At 44.0% G+C, this 21,306-nt stretch overlaps 1 protein-coding gene and 1 long non-coding RNA gene across 2 annotated transcripts; one reads left to right on the forward strand and one right to left on the reverse strand.

Annotated features, from left to right (window-relative positions):
• The first annotated feature begins 1,894 nt into the window (after positions 1 to 1,894).
• On the forward strand, positions 1,895 to 16,970 carry LRRC38 (leucine rich repeat containing 38). The gene is made up of 2 exons (XM_027702906.1): positions 1,895 to 2,667; positions 14,864 to 16,970. The coding sequence occupies exons 1-2, from the start codon at positions 2,040 to 2,042 to the stop codon at positions 15,115 to 15,117; spliced, it is 882 nt and encodes a 293-aa protein (XP_027558707.1). The 5' UTR covers positions 1,895 to 2,039; the 3' UTR covers positions 15,118 to 16,970.
• On the reverse strand, positions 15,017 to 18,589 carry LOC113977100. Its single transcript, XR_003537258.1, has 3 exons — positions 18,448 to 18,589; positions 16,698 to 16,884; positions 15,017 to 15,176 (listed from the first exon to the last, which is right to left on the reverse strand). It is a non-coding gene; the product is annotated as an uncharacterized LOC113977100 (long non-coding RNA).
• Between the last annotated feature and the right edge of the window lie 2,717 nt (positions 18,590 to 21,306).

Below are 21,306 nucleotides of genomic sequence, written 5' to 3' on the forward strand. Positions count from 1 at the left end.
TCTGCATGAGAAATACCAGTTGCAGTTGCTTGTTGATGCTGATTCATTGAATCCTGACCACGGGACTTATTTTGCATGTTTGGGTTTTTTCAATCAGAGGTAGCCTGTCAAACTTCCACTTCCTCTGTAATTTAAAGGTAAATATTTTAAATAATCATCTCAGGAATTTATTTGAGCTTTGCCCTGGTGATTTATAGAGGCAGCTATGCCCATTTCTCTCTGGGTGGTTTTTTAGAAGTAATCCAAGACATGAAAGGCACCTGGAGCAGGATATGTCTTAATGGGAGGGATGTAGAGGCTGCTTCAAGGTTCTTTAGCCAAAAGACCCATGAATTAGAAACAAAGTGTGTTGCAAAATGTGGGAGAGGTGTTCAAAGGTATAAACCTTCCTGGCACGTTCGTTTCCCGACAGCAGAGCAGAGAAATGCTGAGGTTGGAAGGGACCTCTGGAATCAGCTCATCCAGTCCCCTGCTCAAGCAGAGTCAGAGCAGGTTTGCCCAGTGCTGTCCCACTTGGGTTTTGTGGGGATATTCAACCTCTCTGGACAACCTGACCACCCTCAGAGTAAGAGAAATGTTTCCTTGTGCTCAGATGGCTTTTAATCTGTGTCCATCTCAGCTTTTTCTGTCAGTGGTGCTATTGAGAACAGTCTAACTCTCTCTTCACTCCCTCCCAGCAGGTCAGGGTTTCTCTGGGCATACTGAAGGAGAGGCTGATGCTGCTTTCATTATTTGAGACCAGGCACAGGTATCTTGGAGAATAGTCTGTCTTAAAAGGAAATTTTCATACCCTGTCCTGGATGAAAGATACTCTGAATTCAGTTATGAAATCTGACCTTAAATTGTGATTACTGGTCTCTCTTTGACCTAAGAATGAGCTTTCCAAAGGTGTTGGAGTTTGTGCTCCATTCCTCAGGATGCCCACACCCAAATAGCAGCTGCCCCCAGAAAAATCTTCCATAGGTGTGATCCCAGCACTCCAGTCCTGTCTGCTTACACACCAAGCATAAGGAGGGAGGGATGGAGTTAAAAATTAAGTGTTCAGCTGGCTGAGGACTTGCCTTTCTGGGTGTGGGTTTGGGGGATGTCAGGAAAACACAGATGCCTTGCTGCCAAATCATCTCTGCTGTCCCATGGGAGACAGGCAGATTGACTGTCAAGTATTTCAGCCCCCTGAAAATGAAGAAAATCTGTTCAGTTTTAACTAGCTGAAGACTTGATCCACGATTTGCACTTTTATGTGGCCCAACAGACATCACTGGTGCTGTAGTAGAAAGCAGCTTTTTGGGTCATTAAAACAGGAAGGAAAAAGCCCCTCACTTTGGAGACCACATTCCTTGTTGCTGCAGTCCGTTATTCTTCTTGGTTAAAGGGCACTGAGTCATATTTAGGTGAATTGCTCTAACAGCTGAGAACATCCAGAAACAGGACAAAGCCAGTGTTCCTTGCCTTTGGGCTCCCCCCTTGCTGCTCCTCTGCTCCCTGCTTTACAAATGAAAGGGAAAACAGTCCTTTGCAGGCATGCAGGATACTGCCTGACTTTTGTTTGGATTTCCATAGGTATTGGTCACCTTGGTGCAGGCTCCTGCTAAGAAGCACAGTGAGTGATCTCATCAGAGTTTTTAACCTGAAGGGCTTTTTGAGCAGAAGCTGTTGCTGCCGGAGTCACAGGATCGGGTGTGATTTCCAGTTTGCTGGAATATACAGCAAATGTGCAAACGGGCTCCGGGCTTTTTTTAGCTCACAAAAGCAAGGGAGTCCTTTGAAAGATCCTCCGTGTACCCAATCATCGCTCTCCTCACCCTGCACAGCATCACAATATTCTGGCAGTGTAAATCCTCACATTTGCCTCCCTCCCTCCCTCTCTCCTCCAGCCACTCTCCCTCCCCCTCCCAGCCTGCTGCTATCGGATCTGTGATGATATGTGATCTCCTGGATACAATCACACACACACACAAGTACCAGGCACTCCTGCTCAGCTGAGCAAAATGTCTTTCTCCTAGAAGTGGTTGCTCATCCCCGCGCTCAGAGCCTTGACGATGTTGCCATGCTTTCCTTCCTGCCTCCTGCCTTTTGCTGCCTTTGCCTGCCTGCTTTTCCTACCCGGGGGTCATCTGTGCCCTGCTGCCTGTAGCTGTATGGACTACCACACCATAGACTGCCGGGATCAAGGACTCCCAAGTGTTCCTAATCCCTTTCCATTGGATGTACGGAAACTTCTTATAGCTGATAACAACATTCAGGCGATACCAGCTGATTTCTTTATATTTTATGGAGATCTAGTCTATTTGGACTTCAGGAATAACTCCCTCACCTCTTTAGAAGAGGGCACTTTTAGCAGCTCTACCAAACTGGTGTATTTAGACTTAAGCTACAACAATTTAACACAGCTCGATGCTGGGACGTTCAAATCAGCAGAGAAGCTGATAAAGCTGAGCCTCGGGAACAACAACCTGGTGGACGTGGACGAGGCTGCTTTTGAGAACCTGGAGCAGCTCCAAGTGTTAGAATTGAATGACAATAACTTACAGAGCCTAAACGTGGCAGCCCTGGAAGCGCTGCCCTCCCTGCGGACTATTCGCCTGGAGGGCAACCCCTGGGTGTGTGACTGTGACTTTGCCAATCTTTTCAGCTGGATACAGGACAATGCGTCCAAGCTGCAGAAAGGTAAAGCTGGGTGGCTTTTCAGCTCAGTCCGTGTGTCTCCGTGTGTGTGGGAGGGCAGAGGGTTCCCGGGCAGGCTGGCTGGGTGCTGCCTGCAGTGCCCCACTCTGCAGTTTGCTCAGGCTCTAATTGCTTGCTTTCAGCAAACCAGCCCGTTAAATTGATGGTGGCTTCTTTTTTAGCAGCGGGTCCTCCTCCCAGTTAAGAAATAAATTTTTAAAAAATTAAGCCCTAATAATTTTGATTTATGGGCTAAACTTACACAGGCAGTGAAAGAGCCTTTTCAAATCCATTCAGCCCAGAGCTGGTTCTCTTCCAGACTTCATTTTCTCTCTGGTAAATATATTTTCTACAATAAGCCCTTTGAGCAGCTACATATCCTGCGCCAGCTCCTTAGGAAAACTGATTTTTCTCTCGTTTTACTGATCAGCTATAAAGCTGCTACAAAAGAGTTAAATCCCCATTTTATGCATCTGTGACTGTCAGCCCTTTCCTGGAAGTATTTTCACAGAATTCCAGAATCACAGAATATGCCCAGTTGGAAGGGACTCACAAGGATCATCGAGTCCAACTCCTGGCCCTGCACAGGACCATCTTTGCTGTGATACTCTGTGTTTGAAACTCTTCAGTAGCTTGATTTTGGCTCTTTTCATTACAATAGCACCGCTTCCAATATCAGAAGCAAATTGAAATGGCTCTGGAATCCCCCCAAATGCAGGATATAAAACTGGTATTTGAGCCAGGATTTTTTAGAAATGCGTGGAGGGAAAAATAAAAGTATTAAGACTGGCATGTCTGGGGAATCCAGAGTCGTGCTCCACATGTCCCACCAGACCCCAAAGCCTCTCTTAATCCAGCTTTAGCAGGAGATCATCTCACAGTTCATGTCTCCCAACAAGCACCAGGGCACAAACTCCTGTCACTGAGCGGTGCCCGAAGGCAGCTCCCCCTGGGAGCAGGGAAACCTCGGGAGGGCTGCACAGGGGACACCTTCCACCAGCCCAGGTTGCTCCAAGCCCTGTCCAACCTGGCCTTGGACAATTCCAGGGATGGGGCAGCCACAGCTTCTCTGGGCAACCTGTGCCAGGGCCTCCCCACCCTCACAGGGAAGGATTTTTTCCTGCTATCCCATCTAAACCTCCTCTCTGCCAGTTTGATGCCATCCCCCCGTGTCCTGTCACCACATGCTCAGAGCCTGTAGTCAGTTATTCAGGTTCTTCCTATGCTCATGACCTTGGGTAGCATTTTTGTAATATACTCATCTAGGTTGCCCTGGATATTCTCAGCTGTAAAGCAGCTGCTTTAAGAAAGGAGTCATTTGAGGAAAAATGTTGGGTTTTTTCCTCTCTGCCTCAGAGAAACTTCAGTCTTGATTCTTTCTATACCAAGCCTGGGCCTCTTTTCCCACCTTCCCTGATGCTTAAGCTAAAGTTTGTTTAACTTGACCCAAATATTTGCCTGTCCCTAATGCTCAGTTAAAATGTCAGTTCTCTTTCCCCATGCTTTTAATGAACTTCCAGGTTGTTTCCCCTGATCCAGACTGAGTCTGTTCAGTCTGAGTCTGTCCCACCTCTTCTCTGCTGCCCTGTCAGTGTTTTAAAGTGCATCTGAACTTATATCTGGAAATCTCAAGTGACTGAGCTTTCCCACAGCATTGCCAAGGTCTTCCAAGCTCAGAGATGCTTCCCCACAGTGTTTTCTCTCATCCACAGTTGTGTTTTGGCCAAATAGCTAAAAAGTCACTTGTTTGTCCAGATCTTCCAAACTTTCAGTAAGATTTGATTTGGGAAGACAAGGAGGGAAGGAGCAAATATTCAAATGGTTGGTTTGACCAGAGCTGTCCCCCAGGGATTTGCATTTGTTCCCTGGAGCGAGTCCCCCCTCTCTTTGCACCCAGCCCTGTCAGGGGAGATGTGCAGGGATGCAGAAAAGCGTGTGCAGTCAGCGTTTTCAGGGCTCCTTGGGAGCTGCTGCCACAAAAACACTGACTGTCTCCTCTAATAAACCACCAAAACATTCTTCACAAAGGTGAGGGCAAAACTAAACCCAAAAAGGAAAGACTGTCTCAGTGACATTTGAAAATACACGGCCACAGCTGAGTGCCTTGCAAAACGACTTTTGGAAAGTCAGAGTTAAATTATTGGAATTACAATTTGATTGCATTTTACATCCAGTTTCCAGTTTTTAATGATGTCTCGACACGATACCCATTAGGAACTGATGAAATTAGTGTTACTTGTCTGGTTATACTTATCCAAAGCCATCCTGGCCTTTGCTGGGAGGAGTGGAAAGAGCAACTCACTGAAGATTCAGCATTTAGACTCTCTGACTCCTCCTGATAGTGCTGTGAGGCTGGAGACAAGGATTATTGCAGCAAACACACAAAGATAAGTAGGGCAGCAGGTTTTAGGTCTGGAAACACAGAATAAGAAAAAGATAGGGATGCGTTGTCAGGGCCCAAGAAAAGAGCTTGGCTGCAAACAAACTTCTGCTTTGGAACTCTGCAGCAGCTCATGGGTTTGCATTGCATGGGCTGAACACAGGGCTGGGAGAAGGACATTGACATTTTACTTGAATGACACTTCAAATAGTTTAATGTGCCCCATCTGAGGGAAGTCATTCAGTAACTATGAACTGTTCACCAAGCCACTGCTCCACTTTTCCCTTCAGCACTGCAGGGGATGGTCAGCCCCAGCTACCCTGGGTTTGTGCAAAACACCCAGTTGATATAAAAATGGGAGTTCTGTCCCTGTGAACTGAAATCTCAGTAGCTGCTCCTGAAGCTCTCCCTGTGTAATTAAGGTCCCTGTGTAATTAAGGTCCCTGTGTAATTAAGGTCCCTGGAGGACTCGGTGGTCTGAGCAAAAGCCAAACTGCAACTCATTAGTTTTGCAGGAGCTGGGTCCATTTTCTTCCTGGCACGTTACCAGAAAGAGCTTGTAAAGTTCTAACTTGTGCTGACCTGTGTGCCCAGCTGGATGGGAAGGTTGGGAAGGCTGGAAAGGTTGGGAAGGCTGGAAAGGTTGGGAAGGCTGGGAAGGCTGGGAAGGTTGGGAAGGATGGAAAGGCTCTGCCCAGCTGAGCTGCCCCTGCTCATCTCACCCGTCACTTCACACAAACAGCTGGGATTTGAATCATTTTACAGATCCCAGCATTTATTCATCTAACCTGATTTTTAAATAAAGGCTTAACTGGCAGTAGGTGAACGCTCCACTCTCCCACAGCAGATTTATGAAAGGAACTGCACTAAAAGTTTTGTTATTAAACTTGGCACTTTAAAACAGCAAACATATTCTTTTACCTGCAAAGAGATATTAAATCAGCATTTTCATCAAGCTCCAAAATCAAACTACAATTTTCCCCTTAATCTGATTAGTAATTGATTAAAAACAAATTAGTGCAAAGTAGACAAAGGAACTGTGAAGATCAGTGGGATGGTGATAAGTGGAGAAAATAGAATAGTTCTTTTTCCTAGAGAAGGCAAAAGTGCTCATTATGAGTCCCAATGTTTAAGTATAACACTTATAAAGATTTTCTGTAGAAGGATGTTTGGTTATATAGGTATTTGTTATACCTGAATGGCACATGGTGGCCAATGAGTCACAGTGAAGGCTTCCCATCTAGAGGAGTATGGATATTAAGAATACTGGATTATTTATTTTGGAAATAGCAAAGTTGCTGTAAGATCTCTGTCCCTACAAAAATAGGTGTGAAAACTTTCATGGAAAGTTTTACTCCGTGGGAGCACGAAAAAAACTCACAGAACAAAAAACATCATGACCAAAAAATGCCTAAATTGGTCTATGAAAAGACACTCAGCCATTTATCATATTTGACTGGGCTTTCTCCTGCTTTCAGAGCTTGTTGTGTATCACATTTATCTTGGCTTCAAATGCACTTTTTTTGCCTCATCTCTTAACCTACTTCTTTTAGTTTATACTGCTTGAAACTCAGGGCTCATCCAGCAAAAGGTGCAAATGACTCACAGAGCTGAGGGGTTTGAACCTTCCATTTCAGGGGTTAAATGCAAAGGGCTTTGATGGAATAAACATTTGGTGAAAAATACTGTTTAAAATCAGTGCAAAAGGCATTCGTTGAACCCCTCTGAGGGTCCCACCTCGATGGAGGGATTGAACTCAGATAAAATACCCGTAACAGAGAAATAAGAGTCATCAGCAATGGCCACATCAAAGGGCTTTGTCGAGGTCCCTGTTGCTGATTTTTACTGAACACGCTTTGGGCAGCAGGGCCTGTGACCTTGTTTGCTAATGACTAATGCATTTTTAACATTACTTTTAATTAGAGCTTAAGTATTCCTTGGAGTGTGACTGCAGTGTCTCCTTTCTGTCATCTTGCCCTTGTTTTGCTTTTTATTTTTTTCTCCTCTCAGTATCTTTGGGAAGTTGTGGAGAGTTTCTGGGATTATTTAAATTATTTAGTTAGTTAGTTAAGTTCCCCACTACCCACTGCAAGAATTACAAATTTTGCTGCCCTCTATGAAAACAGTGTTGGAAAGACTTTTAGGAACTTGATAGGAAGGTTTAGACTGAGCTCTTTTAAACACTGGTATTCCCAGGAAGACTCAAAAAACTCATTCAGAACCAGCCAGAGACAGAATTCCAAATGGAATTATGCTGTGATAAATGAAACACATGTTCTGAATGCTTGAAACTGAAGTAGCACAAGTTTAGGTGAGGATTGGTGCTCATTTGGTCAAATGTTGCTCTGCTTAGCAAAATTGTGGGCACAAGGCCACACATTTTTAAATTTTAAAACTTAAATTTAGATTTTTAAATTAAAATTTAAAACTTAAATTTTTAAATTTTAAAACTCCAAGAGGGTTTTAGTGCCAGTGCTGACACAGAAGCTGTTAAGCTACTTTAAAGGCTTCTGTAGCTTTCAAGGTCTCCTCAATAGGGATGGACAGGTAAATTCTGGAAAAGTGGCATATTTCCAGGTAAAGGCTGTCTGTGCAAAAGAACAGGAGAGAAGGATGGCAGTGAGAGGACAGGCAGGGAAAAAGCAAGAGCAGGTGACAGTGACACTGTGAGCAGCTTCTGGAATAAGAAACTCAGACGAAACTCAGTCCTAAAAGAGAGATTCAGAAGTGAATCATAAAATAGAATCACAGAGTCACTGAGGTTGGAAAACACCCCCAAAATCATCGGGTCCACTCTGTGCCCCATCCCCACCTTGTTACCAGCCCAGAGCACTGAGTGCCATGGCCAGGCCTTCCTGGGACACCTCCAGGGGTGGGGACTCCAAACCTCCCTGGGCAGCCCCTTCCAGTGCCTGACCACCCTTTCCATGAGGAAATTCCTCCTGATGTCCAACCTGACCCTCCCCTGGCACAGCCTGAGGCCGTTCCCTCTCCTCCTGTCCCTTGTTCCCTGGGAGCAGAGCCCGACCCCCCCCGGCTCCCCCCTCCTGTCAGGGGGTTGCAGAGCCAGAAGGTCCCCCCTGAGCCTCCTTTTCTCCAGGCTGAGCCCCCCCAGCTCCCTCAGCTGCTCCTCACAGGATTGACTCTCTAGACCTTTCCAAATCCAGAAGAATGGGATGATTTTTGTGAGGCTGTTTGGAAAGACCAGGCCATGAGGTGTCCGACTCTTCCTTCTTAGACTCCTTCTATCATCTAAATCCAATCTAAAATCTATTACTAAACTTATTCTATAAATTAAACAATGTCTTATTTCACTAGTCCAGGCCATTACAGTAGCCCTGGGCTCACTGAAAATATTAAACATTGTCTTCCAAACAAAGCACCATAATCACAGGAGAGGACAGGTTTTGTTTAACCTTCCAACAACCAGCGAAACAAGTGAGGATTTTAAAAACCTCTTGACTTTTCAGTCTTCATTAGTCCTTATTTGTTCATCTGCTGTGGAGAGAAGGCTGCCTTAACTTCATGTACTAATATAGAACCTGAGCAAGCTTCAGCTAGAAAGGACAGGCTGTTCTGTCCATTCCAGCCATCACTTCTCCCCCAGTATCATGCACATGGTAGCACATCCCCAGAACAGAACAGAGCAGAATATCTGTGCTCTTGGAAGGGAATTAAAAGCCTTAAGACATTTCACACATTCAGCAGCTTTTATTCTGTTCAAGCAGAAACTCCTAACAGAAATTATACTCCTTAACAAGCACATCAAATCTGTTTCTATATATACACATATATAAATATATAATTTGATCTCCCAGTCTTTTTCAGTAAAACGATCTGACTGCCACTGGCTTTTCACTTTGTTTCCCCCATCCTGAGGTTGTCTGGAGCACTTCCATCTTTCACAGATCTGAGGATGTGAGGACAGCGCTTGCAGATGTGAACACCTCATGTTAAACTTTACATTTAGGCTTTGAGACAAACTGCCAAGTGCCCTCTGATGTTGCCCTGGGAGTCTCTAGGGCACTTGGCCATGAAAGTTTTATTTAGGGACCTAAATCTAGGCTTCAAGTTTTTTTAAGCCTTCCTGTTCTGATTGCTTGGGGCTATTTCCAATGGAATTTCATCTCTCTGCAGAGGCACTGCCTCTCTCACTGCTTATTAATACATCTAATACATTAGTGACAGGGTTTAAGTAGACAAAAGCAACTATAGCTGGGAGCAAAACACCACACAAGAAACAAAATGCCACATTGAAACATTTCAGATCTGTGTCAACTGCATTCAGTAACATGAGGGAACAGCTAAATTCCGCCCAAGAGGGCAAATACCAATTTTACTTAAAAAAACAAACAAAAAAGCCTATTCTAGTGCTCTCATGTTTACTGTTTACATAGTAATGAACACGTGTGCATGAAGCCCACTTAAACATTTATGGCTTTAGATGTTTTTCTGGCCGTATTTCCTACACATCCCAGGGTTTGTCATTATCTTACCCTGCTGCCCATTGCTGAGCGGTAGGAAACTCTCCTCATACCTGGTTTTTGTGAATTTTACAAAGACCCAACAGAACTGAGGCTTTTTTTATTTTTATTTTTATTTTTATTTTTATCTTTATTTTTATTTTAATTTTATTTTTATTTTAATTCAGCATCCAAAATCATAGCTGGGAAATAACAGACAGACCAGGACACTGAAGTCCTCATGAGTTCCAAAAGTTCTGCAGTAAAAGCTGTAGGGATTAGAAACGAGCAGAGATGGAAAGACACGAGGAATCCTTCAAAACAGACCCAGAGCAAGTGATACCTCTTGGTGCTTGTCTGTAGCTGGAGGAATATAAACCAAAACTCGCTGTACAACAGTGCATCAGTCAACACATGCAGGGAAAACTCAGGAGAAGGCAATGCCAGTGCACTCGATGGTTTGAAAATTCCTGATCACACAGTACCTGTGAGAAATGTGGTTGGATTATGGCACAGAGTCCCAGCAGAATGAATGCCAGTGGAAGGTGGGAGTTGGGTTTTCCCGGGCTTTTTTGAGTTGGGAAGTTGCAGCTTTGGGGCACTGTAGCACTGTCGGCCTGTTTTAGTTCATTTAAAAGGGAATTATTAATTAATTGCACACAGACTGGTTTGGGGCTGCATCTGTTTTCTAGGGGAAGGATTTCAGCTGAGTGAACCTGTGTATGGTCCAGAAACAAATGCACAGTGTTCACTGGGATCCAGCAGCAGCCTCATTGCATGGGATCCATTGTAGGGTTTAAGTGCCTGACTCAGTGGAGTTACACTGCTCTAACATAAGGCATCTCAAAGTCACGTTGTTCTAAAACCTATGAGGGAATTTCATTGAAATAAACTCCACCTGGGACCCTCCTGCATCACTTCTTTGTAAAAAAACATGTGGGTTTTTTTTCTTTTTAAAAACAAGCCTCTCCTTTTAATATTATGGTTCTGGAATTCCAGCCTTTTCACACTTCCCATGTTACTGAGCCAATCTATTCCTCAGGGTACAGACCTGCATTTTCATCCTTATTTTTTTCAGTGTTAAGACAAGCCTGTCTAGAATCCAGCACCTGTCCCTTGACTGGGACTTCAAAGCAATCAGTGCATTTACAGCTTGCCAGTGAAATGCATCTGCTCCTTCAGATGACAGAGCAGAAGGATACAGAGTGTGTGACATTGTCCTTGGGACAGCTGGAGTTATTACAGATAATGGGATGGCCCTGACCAAAATAACACGAGCTGGGTATTTATAGCACCCTCACACTTGTTATTTCATTTACAGTTTTGTTTGGTATGGAGAAGCAACTCCTTGAATATGTTGTGGGAGCAATGAGGTAGATATATATAAATGTCAGCAAAGGCTTTCTTGCTGCAGCCAAGCACTAAATATCAAGAGATGCCCTTTACAAGAAGCTTGGCTGGTTTTTTAAAAGAATAAATAGGTTCTGCAGAATAAATAAATTAAAACAAACAAACAAAAAAAAATACAAAAAAACCATCCCCCAAACAAGATATAAAAATTAATTCCATTCTAGTTACAGTGTGGGAAAGCAGAGCACCAAGGTTAAATGGCATCTCCTGTCCTCCAGAAGTGTTGTGTGAGGGGACAGGTGACTTTTACGTGCAACAGAATCACACAGAGGAAAAAACCTACACTCTCTAATTAATACTGATCACTGTTCATGCAGAAGGTGTATGATGATGACCTGGAATTGTTTCCTGCTCAAGGAAAGAAAAAAATTGGCTCTATTGCTGGGCACCAATGCAGCAGGACAGGTGGGGAACAGCCCATGAGTTCTCCACACACTCTGGATTCTTATGCAGAAGGAAAAACTACTTGTAAATAATGTAGAGCAAGTACCACATTGCTGTGCAAGGAGGCAGATGAAATGGGTTTGTTTGTCTGTCACCTTTAGCAGACCTGTGTGACCTGGAGGTCAGGAAGTTTCCAGGTCAGCAGTTGGAAGCTGTGGTGCAGCAACTCCTGCCTTAACTCTGGGAGGAGGAATTCCTTGTTCCACCAGCGACAGGGCTGCCAGTCTTCCTGCTGCTCCAAACCAACAGTCTGTCCCAAATTCCCCTGGGAGTCCAAAGCAAAGCTTCTGTTACTGTGCTGGGTTTGTCAAGAGTGTCACGACTCAGTAAACAGAAACATTCACCCCACGGGAGGGACTAATCCACGTTCCTTCCCCTCAGTCACTGCCCTGTGCTTCCACCCCGCTCTGCAGCCCTTCCAGGCTGCTCCCAGCACTGTTTTAGCAGCCCTGGGTGTGGATAGGACAGGGCAGTTTGTTCCTGTTGTCTTGAAAAGATGGTGCACACACAGAGCAGCTGAAGCTACAGCTGGCAGCGAGCAAAGGCTCTCACTGGCCCCTGTACTTCACCTCTTGGCATCTGTTGTTCCAAATAATGAAAAATTCTGTAAAAACCTGAGCCTGTCGTGGTGTCACACAACAAAACAAGTAGTAAATTCCCATCTCATCTGTTTGGTTTGAGAACATGACCTAGATTCCAGTACCCATGGCTACACGGAGAGGAGCTTCATTATTTCTCATTATTGTATAATCAGTCCCCAAATCCTCGCAGTGCACTGATTCTCACAACAACAAATACCCTCTGAGTGCCTTGGGGTGCTGCAGGTTCCTTTCTGTTTGCAGTCTGTGTGTAGTGAGGTGAGGTGAAAGCATCAGGGAAGTAGGAACAGAGCTCACAGTCCACAGGCTCAGCTTTGATCCGTGGCAGAACTGCTGTTGGGAATGATGAGTGGGCTCATTTCCATCTCTGGGATCCTGGGGAAACACCACCAGAGTAAGTAGTTTCTAGATGCAAGAGCTGCACTGTGCAGAACTGCTCAGAACAACAGTTTTCTTTTGGAGTCTTTTTTGCTCTGTCTCTTTCTTTTTAATATATTTAATATATTTTTTCTATTTCCTTCCTCGTGGAAGCTTAGACCTGACACTCCATCTCACCTTTCCAGCACAGAGGTGTTTCAAATGCTGGCAGGTGAGGACAGTAGAGAATTGCTTTTGCAGTGGGTCAGAAATAGAAAAAACAGAGTTGTTTGTGGTCCCCTGGGCACTGTTCCTTTCGACCTGCAGTGAGCACAGCTCAGCTGCTCTCAGGAGGTCTCAGCACCTGTTCTAGTGGTTTCTTTTACAGAAACACTGTTATATAGAAACTTTTATTTTCTTGTGCTTGTTACAAGTCAAATGGGATTTAATGTTTAGGTGCCATATTCAGTTGGTGCAGGCTTTCACTGCAGTGATCTCTCCTATCAGCAAGGAACTTCCTCTTCCAGTGAATTTGTAGCGTGTTACATTCATTTTCTTGCTCTTTCTGCACAAAAGCAGCAAGTGCTTTGATGACTGTCAGCTTTATCTTTATTTATTGAAAAATGTTTGTTTTTTAAAACCTGGTTAAAAAGACACAGGTCTTGGAATTCCAGCCTATGGCTTTTCTCTCCTCCCTCATTTTTCATGGTTTTGAATAGGGAATGATATCCACTTGTCCCCACTTTGTGCTGTTAACCCCATTCACCCCCAGAGCTGCTACTCCCAAGTCTTAATGAAAAGACAATATGATTTGGTGGGCAATTGTCACTTCTTTCCTGGGAAGGTTTGTAGAAGGAGCTCTGTCCCAGGCTGGAGAGTGCAGGTATGAACTTCCTCAGCCAGCAGTGCAGTCACTGCTCACTCAGTGCTCCAGGGGATCAGCTTGTGTACAAGACATGATATATATGAACATTGCAGGCTCACATTTCCACAAGTCTCGGAGGATGTTGTACCTCCTTTACCTTCCAGGTCAGTGCCAGCGACAGGAGGTTCCAAAGATCTCTAAAGCAAGTTTCCTCACCATCTGTTGTGCATGGCCAGTGCACTTCAGGCTCAGAGAAAAATCACTGTGGGTTTGGGAAGCTTTGCCTGGAGGAAACCAGCCAGCCTTGGGCACTCTGGCTGCTGTCCTGTCCTGCTGGCACCTCCTCTCAGGACCTTGTCAATGAGAGAAGCACGAGAGAGGGAAGGCAACAGAACTTTAGGCAAATGTAATAGATGCAGGAGGGCTTTTAGGGGTCAAAATTGAATACAATCACCATTACAAGGTCAGTGTGATAATTGGTTCCATAGTAGAAGTAGCTAAAACTCCTCTTCAAGTCAACACAACAGCTGGGCTGGGTTGGATCCCAACAACCAGCCAGGTTGGCACCACTAACCCCAGGAGCCCAGGTTTAATAGTAAGACATCATATGCCAAAGTTATCCAGCCACAGGAAAAATGGGATTCACAAATGCAGAGGAAATTTTATCACCATTCCCTATTTGAAGTGCCAGAATGGTTCCATGGCAGAGCTGTGTGATGGAAAGGCCTTGTCCTCTGGGTGCACACAGAGCCAAAACCAGGGAGAACATCCTGGGATCACCAGCAAAGAGTGGAAGTCACCAAATAACCCAGCAGCAGTTCTTGTGTCATTAACACACAATTCTTATATTTTTATATTTCCCCTTTACATTCTTATCCTTGACAGTAAGACAAAAGCTGTCCTGCCAACAGCCCCACAGACTGAACTCCCTCCAGGATTTGTTCCATTCCAGTCCTGCTAATGCCCTCTCCTGGTGTTCCCCCGTTGTGAATGAAGAGGGAGATGAGCACATGCAGTGAACTGTGGGCTTTCACTGTCCAGGATCAACCTGCATTCTCACAAGTTCTTAAATCTGGGGGTTTTTGCTTTCACTACAAAGAGCCCAGCTCTAGGCATTCTCCAGTAATGCAGGGAGGAACAATATCTGCCAGTCTGCTTGGCCTCAGGACAGCCAGGGAGAAAAGGTGGAAGCAGGTCACAGACAAACAAGCATCCATTAAATCCAAACTGTTGTTTTGACCAGAAAAACAACTCTAGTTTTGGAACTACATGGGAAAAAGTAATGTTTAGAAGGCACCAAGGGAACTTCAGTATCCCTGCTAACCCTGTTTTGGAGTCAGAGTTTGTGTTCAGATGGAGTAGCTGGGAATTACTTCCAGGCCTCCAGGTTTAGATGCATCCAGGGTTCACATTCACTTTTTTAAACCCTCAAATCCTGGTCCTTGATCACACCTGACCTCCTGGAGGTGAAAAAACTTCATTTCCAGGAGCTGCTCAAGGGGGTTATGTAATGGCTTTGGGACAGTGACAGGTTTTGTTCCAATTTTTCCTAAATATTGAGCAAATTCACAAACCAGAATTAACCCTAAAACTTTTCCCCAGCCGTTCAGTCTCTGCCCTGGAGCAGCAGAAGGATTCACGGATATTCCGCTGATTTGTTTCCCTCTCCTCTTCTTCGCAGGTCTCCACGAAATCCAGTGCTCCCTGCCTGTGGAGAACAGGAGAATCTTCCTGAACGAGTTATCTGAGGTCAGCTTCAGTGAATGCAAGTTCAGTTTGTCCTTGACAGACCTTTTCATCATCATCTTCTCCGGGGTCGCCGTCTCCATCGCCGCCATCCTGTCCAGCTTCTTCCTGGCCACCCTGGTGCACTGCTTCCAGAGGTGTGCTCCCAGCAAGGATGATGATGATGATGAAGATGACAGTGAGGACTGAACTTAGCCTATATCCTTAAGTTTGCTTGGTCTATAAGTTGTTAGATCATCAGCCAAAGCCTAGGAAGAAAAGGAGCAGAGTAAAAGCTTTCCATGAACTCACGGGGTGTGAGGATCCCTTTAACCAGTGATGGTCACAGGCAGGAGGGGCAGATCTGGGACTCTCAGCTTTGCTTGCACATGTAACCTGATGCAATCAGGGTTAATTTTGATCCTTAATCAAACATTGGATTTAAATTTGAAGATTAGAAGAAAAAGGGAGCAAAAGCAAAAAAAAACCCAACAGGTTCCAGTGTTGAAGATTGGAAATAAAAAGGGGGGGAAAGGCAAAAAATGTGTTCCAGTGTTTTAAAAGATGAGTTCCCAGTTTCCAGATTGTCCTGATGAGATGCAGATTCTTATAAGTACTTAAATCTTGTTCTAAATGCACTTTGAAAAGGACTGGAAGGATGGAAGCGTTTCAGCTGGAAAATATGGAAGTAATTTCAAATAGTCCCTTCCTAGATCTAACAGTGGGAGATTCTATTAAACTCACACAGATTTCTAAGTGACAAAATGCAATTAAGATGATTCCTACAATTGCAGAAAGCATGAGAGGAAGGTTGGCATTTTCTCCCTACAAAGGTTCTCCACAGACATCCATCCCCCATTTAATGACAGCAGTTGCAGGCACCATTCAGCCAAAAAAATTTTTTTCTATAAGTGAATATAATTCTGGGTCTGAGTCACCCACTGCAGATGCCTGGCACTTCTTTGGTCATGGCACAAATACTAAATATAACATCCTTTTGCATTTTTAGATGCAATGAAGTAAAGGATTTCCCCTCCCTGTAGTGCTCAGCACCAGTAACTGTTGCAGTATCCAGTCCATTTAGTTATTTTAAAACACTAAGGGCTATATTCTGCTCCTGATTATACCAGAATAACCCAACTGAAATGAACACCAGGATCCAAATTGGCAACTGCATAAACAAGAGTGAAATCTGGCCCAAGATATTTCTGACTGTACTATAGATTTGTCAAAACTTGAGCTCTTCTATATGATGGTAGATATTTTTGTTAAAATTAAAAAAAGACATTTATTACAAGAGATTTTTGGAATAGTGCTGGACAGCTTTTTAGGATAAGTATATTTTTAAAATATTTGTAATGGAAATATTTTTTTAAAGCTCTGTGTATTTAAATTATTCTCTAGAGTAGCTGTGAGGGCTTGAAGTAATGACCAACATAGTAATAAGCAGCTAAGGACTGTATGCTATTATAAAATAATTAGAGCTGATAAAAAGTAGCATTTGTTTAACTACTGTAAATGCTATTATTTCTTAAAAGAAAACACTTTGATTAAAATCCTGCCTTGCACAGTAGGAGGGAATCACCCTGTGAGGTCAGGGCTGATGAGGGACACCAGGACTCAGCACTGCTGGGTGTTGTCCCATCCCACAGGGATCAGCTGGGAGACCTTCAGCAAATCCCTCTCTGCCCGTGCCTCAGTGTCACTCCCTGGAACCCCAAGATCACCATTTCTCTCTTTCAAGTGCTTGTGCCAGGGGGGCACTGCCTTGGGGCTGGTTGGAGCATTACCTGTGTCAGGCTCTGCTCTGATCCCATGTCAGACTTCACTGGCACTCTGGAGCTGCTCCCTTGGCTGACAGAGTTTGCCCTGGGGTTGGCACCACGCTGAGGTCACACCAGGCTGAGAGTGTTTCCTTCTCTTGGCTCTCCAGCTTATTCAATGCACTTACTGCTTCCAGTGTTACCATTATTATTTCTGAGAACACACAGACACAGGATGAAGTAGGACAGTGAGAGGATATTCTGCATCAATACTGTCTTATTCTATTCTGACTCCTTCAAGAAAAAAATGACATGATTTTCACTGTGTAGTGCCATGATTATAAAGAACACAAATATATTTATAATTTCAACGTGGGCTTTCATGTTTATTTGTGTGTGGGTATGAGAAAGGGAGACAAGCCGTGCCTGATTCATCTTTTATAAGTGGGGTTGTGTGGTGTGGTTGGAAAGACACAACACGTTGCCCAGTGCAGCTCCTGGAGCAAACTCCCTTTGCCTCCAACACGGATACGTTACCAACAGTTTTATATTTAGAGCTGTGCAAATTGTTCAGTCGTGGAATAAGAAACTGGGTCACACTTATTAGGGACTCAAAACTTGCAGGAGGTTCCCAAAATGATTTGTCCTACCAAACTTCCCCGTGAGACATCAGTGAATGTTTCAGCAAACATCTGCCCTGCCTTTGGTTCACGAGTTTGTGTCCTTATCCTGCCAGGCTGAGGAACTTTGCAGAGGTCACACATCAAACTCAACCACTTTTACTGGATTCTGCTCCTACTTGCAGGTCCATCCCACTGTGGGGCCTCGAAATGAAGATGTAGATGCTTTTATAGTTTGTAGCTTTTTGCTCAACCCAACCCAAAGCCCTGAAAGCCCTGATTATATTTGGAACTTAGCACCCCTCAGAACAGCAAGGAGCAGACCAAGCTGACACCCACATATCACAGCACAAGCTGAAGAGCAAGGCTTAGGAAAGCTTTATTTGGGAAGCTGCTATTCTGGATACTCCATCACACCAAAATGATTTTGCAATGTAGGGCTTTTTCTGGATAAGAAACTTCAGCGATATTTTCCTCTATAATAATTATATTTCAGAACTACTGAACTCCTTGAGTTAGTAGTATTGATTCTTTGTAAGCACCAGCAGTTACCTACTATTAGTATTGATTTAATTCTAATTGCTTGTAAATGAGGCAGAACTTGGATTTAGTTCTTAATGGGAGTTTTCTAACTTGATGGAATCTTCAGAGCAAAACATTCTCCTGTTGGAAATATTACCAGAACCAGTGATCACCATAAAGATCCCCTGCAAAAGCTGGAAAGCAAACTTCACCATGACTGGAAAGTGGCCTGAAGGCTGCATTACTCCTCTAGTTTTACCTCCACCAAGGCAGTGACACGGAGGTAATTCCATCTCCAGGTTTTGGACATGGGAAGTGTTTCTGTGTGAGGATGTTGGAGCAATACAGCCTCGTCATAGCATTGTAGAAAATAGCCAGGGAAGAACCACAAATACATTTTGTCACAAAAATACTTGGTGGGATGTGGTGAGGCTGCACTCCCTGCTCAGGCTGTGATGACCCACATTAGGATCAGTGAAGTCCCAGTGGTGCCCAGTGAGGGCTGAATTCACCTTCCCTGCCTGCAGGTGATTAGAAACGTGCTGGGGGAAGTTCTCAATTCACAATTTCCCTTCTAAACCAGCTTTGCTTTAGTGGTGCAATCCCCCCCTGTCAGAGCTGAGCAGACATTTTACCTGCTTCAAGGGGAAGCAAAGATCCTCTGTGTGGCCCAAATAAAGCGTGGCAGGCTCCAGGAGCCAGGCAGCAGCTGTCACACTGCCTGCAGACATGTCTCCTTGATGAAATGCTGGAGCCTGGGATGTGTGAGGATCCAAAAACTGTGCAAAAAAGAGAAAAAAAAGAAAAAGGCGAATCTGCATGATGTCATTGAGACAGTCTGACTTTTAGAAGTGTGCATATTGGTTTAAAAAAAACCCCTAATGCACAGGATATTAAAATAAAGAACACCTGAAGGCACTGCCCAAGCCCAGCATTTCACCCCCGTGGTTCTGAGGCAGCTCCAGTCCTGCTGTGGTTCGTCCTCAGAGCTGAACATTGATGGGGCAGTTTTTAGAGCAGCATAAAAATGCATTGGGATACCTCAAAGGGATGGTTCTGGAAGGTCTCACAGAGGAGCAAACTGCTTGCCTGCCTCAGATCTAGAGCAGAGAGCGACCCACTGTGTGCTGACAGCTGAAATTTAGCCTGGCAGACCTAGAAGTGACAAAAAACACTGGGATGCTTCACTGTGGAGGTAAGTCCTTGTGATTCCCTGTGGGGAAGGTGATGTTGGAATGCTGAATCCTTGTGTACCCTTTCCAAGAAGGAACCAAAAAACATACATTGGGAAATTAAGTTTCTTGGAGAGTAAGATCTGCCACGGGCTCTGGGTGCCAGGGAGCCACCAGAAAAAGGATTATTTCATGTCCTGTTACCACTGGAGCAATACAGCCTTGTCACAGCACTGTAGAAAATAGCCAGGGAAGAACCACAAATACATTTTGTCACAAAAATACTTGGTTTTCTAATCAGATCCCTGTTCTCATCTTGCCATCACCTTCCCCTTTGTGTCCTGGTTGCTGTGTCTTTATATCTTGACTGTAACCAGAACAACAGAAAGCCAGTGTGGTGTTTTCTCTGCGTGGTGCAGCAACACAAATCCCCACAGCAATAACCAAAGCAGTAAAACCACAGCTCTGTTAATGCTGACCAACCATCCAGCTACTATTGTGAAGAGTTAGTAGGGAAAAAAAAAACAAACTATTGAATTTTGAGCTGAGAGAGCAACAGGAGCCCTTGTGTTGCAGAGCAGCTCTGCTGTGTCTCTCCAGTTCCCAGCAGCTCCCTGTGAAATTGTGTAACAGTGGGTTAGCAGCACATAATGTGCTTTTTTGGGGCTTGTCAGGAACCATCCCAATAAACACTTCAGAGGAGGCTTCTCCTGCGGGTTCTGTGGGATGTGAAAGGTTTGCAGGGAGGTGAGCAGCAGGGAAGGATTGAGCCAGCTCGGGGCACAGTTGCTCAGCAGAGCCAGGTTTGCTTCCAAAGCAGCATTGCTTGGTCTCAGAGCTGCTTTCTCCCCAATTCCTGCGAGCAGGGGTGAGGTGTGAAGGTCAGCCAGTGCACACCCAGGTGTGTGGCACAACCTGTTTCCAGCAGAGATCGATGTGAAATGAATTCCCAAAGTTTCCTGCTCCCAACCAAAGCATCGTTTGCCTGTTCAAAAGCTTTAATTTGAATGTGAAATGTGAGATGTCACTTAGAAGGCTGCACAAAAATCTCTTATCAGCTCAGAAATGAGAAAGTCAAAGCAGTCCATGCAGACAATGCTGGCAAGACACACTTCAATCATTTCAGTGTGGGAGGTCATTGTTCCAAGCTGACATCACTGAAATAATAGATTTTGACTGTTCCTTTTTCTTCTCCTGGTCACAATTCTCACCGATAGATATCACTCTTTATCCTTTTAAGATCTGGGTTCAAATGGGAATTGGAGTCATGGGAGGAAGTGACCAGAATAAAACCCTCAAGGTCATTTTGGCCAGTTGGGCAAATGCACAGAGGTGTCCCTGTTTATCTGTATGAGCTCTGTACTTGAAGATGGGAAAAAACACTTCTCTGAGCTCCAAAAGATGCCATATAAACATGGAAATGGATGGTTTTAAAAATACAAGGGGAACCAGAGGGATGAGAGACATGGATTGTAAATATCATTAAAAAGGAAACTGAGACATTATTGGATTGACCACTATTTTCCTAGGAGAACTTAATTTTTGGGTTGTTTTGTTGAGTACTTGCCTTAACTTTAACACAGTGATGATAAAACCCTGGCAGAGAAGTGTGGAATATTGGCTATAAATTAACACTATTTGTGGGTTTAGAGCTGCAGTGTCGTAACCAACAACCTGCAACATCTGTCTTGCTTTGTTCAAAATAATTCAGTTGCCTTACGTTTGTATTATTTAAAAATCAAAACAAAACCACATCAAAATAAACAAACAAATTAAAAACTCCTGCCAGCCCCCCTACTCTTCATCTTCAACAGACAAGGAAATGTTCTGTAAGTAGTTTCACTGTTTTCTTCCTATGGCAAATCCAATATGTTATTGTATTTACTGACCCCAGGAGTTTGGTAAAAGGTGACAAGGGAGTGTTACAGAAATATATTTCAGGTATTTCTTTCTTTCTGTTATTTAGTTCAGGCACTTATTTCCAACTTGAGGTTGGAAATTCTCAAAATCCAGTTGTAGATTCTGTTTCCAAGAGTGGTATCGTGGCGTGAGTGCAAAGTTAGATAAACTGTCCACATCTTTAAGGAAAAAAAATCCTCTTTAAAACAAAAATTGGAAGAAAAAGCTGCTTTAGGGATTTTTCAGTCCAGATTGGCTTTTTTTTTTTTTAACAATCAAATTAAAATAAACCCTGCAATGTCGGGTTTTAAATGGAAGCAGAAAGTGTTCAAGCCATAAATTCATGGCTATTACACTGTATGGCAGGAAAATGACTGCAGACTTAATATTTAATTTATATTATTCCTTGAGGGAACAGAAATC

The sequence above is a fragment of the Neopelma chrysocephalum genome, unplaced genomic scaffold, assembly GCF_003984885.1.
Source record: "Neopelma chrysocephalum unplaced genomic scaffold, ASM398488v2 Primary Assembly neopelma1_200, whole genome shotgun sequence".
Taxonomy (NCBI): Eukaryota; Metazoa; Chordata; class Aves; order Passeriformes; family Pipridae; genus Neopelma; species Neopelma chrysocephalum.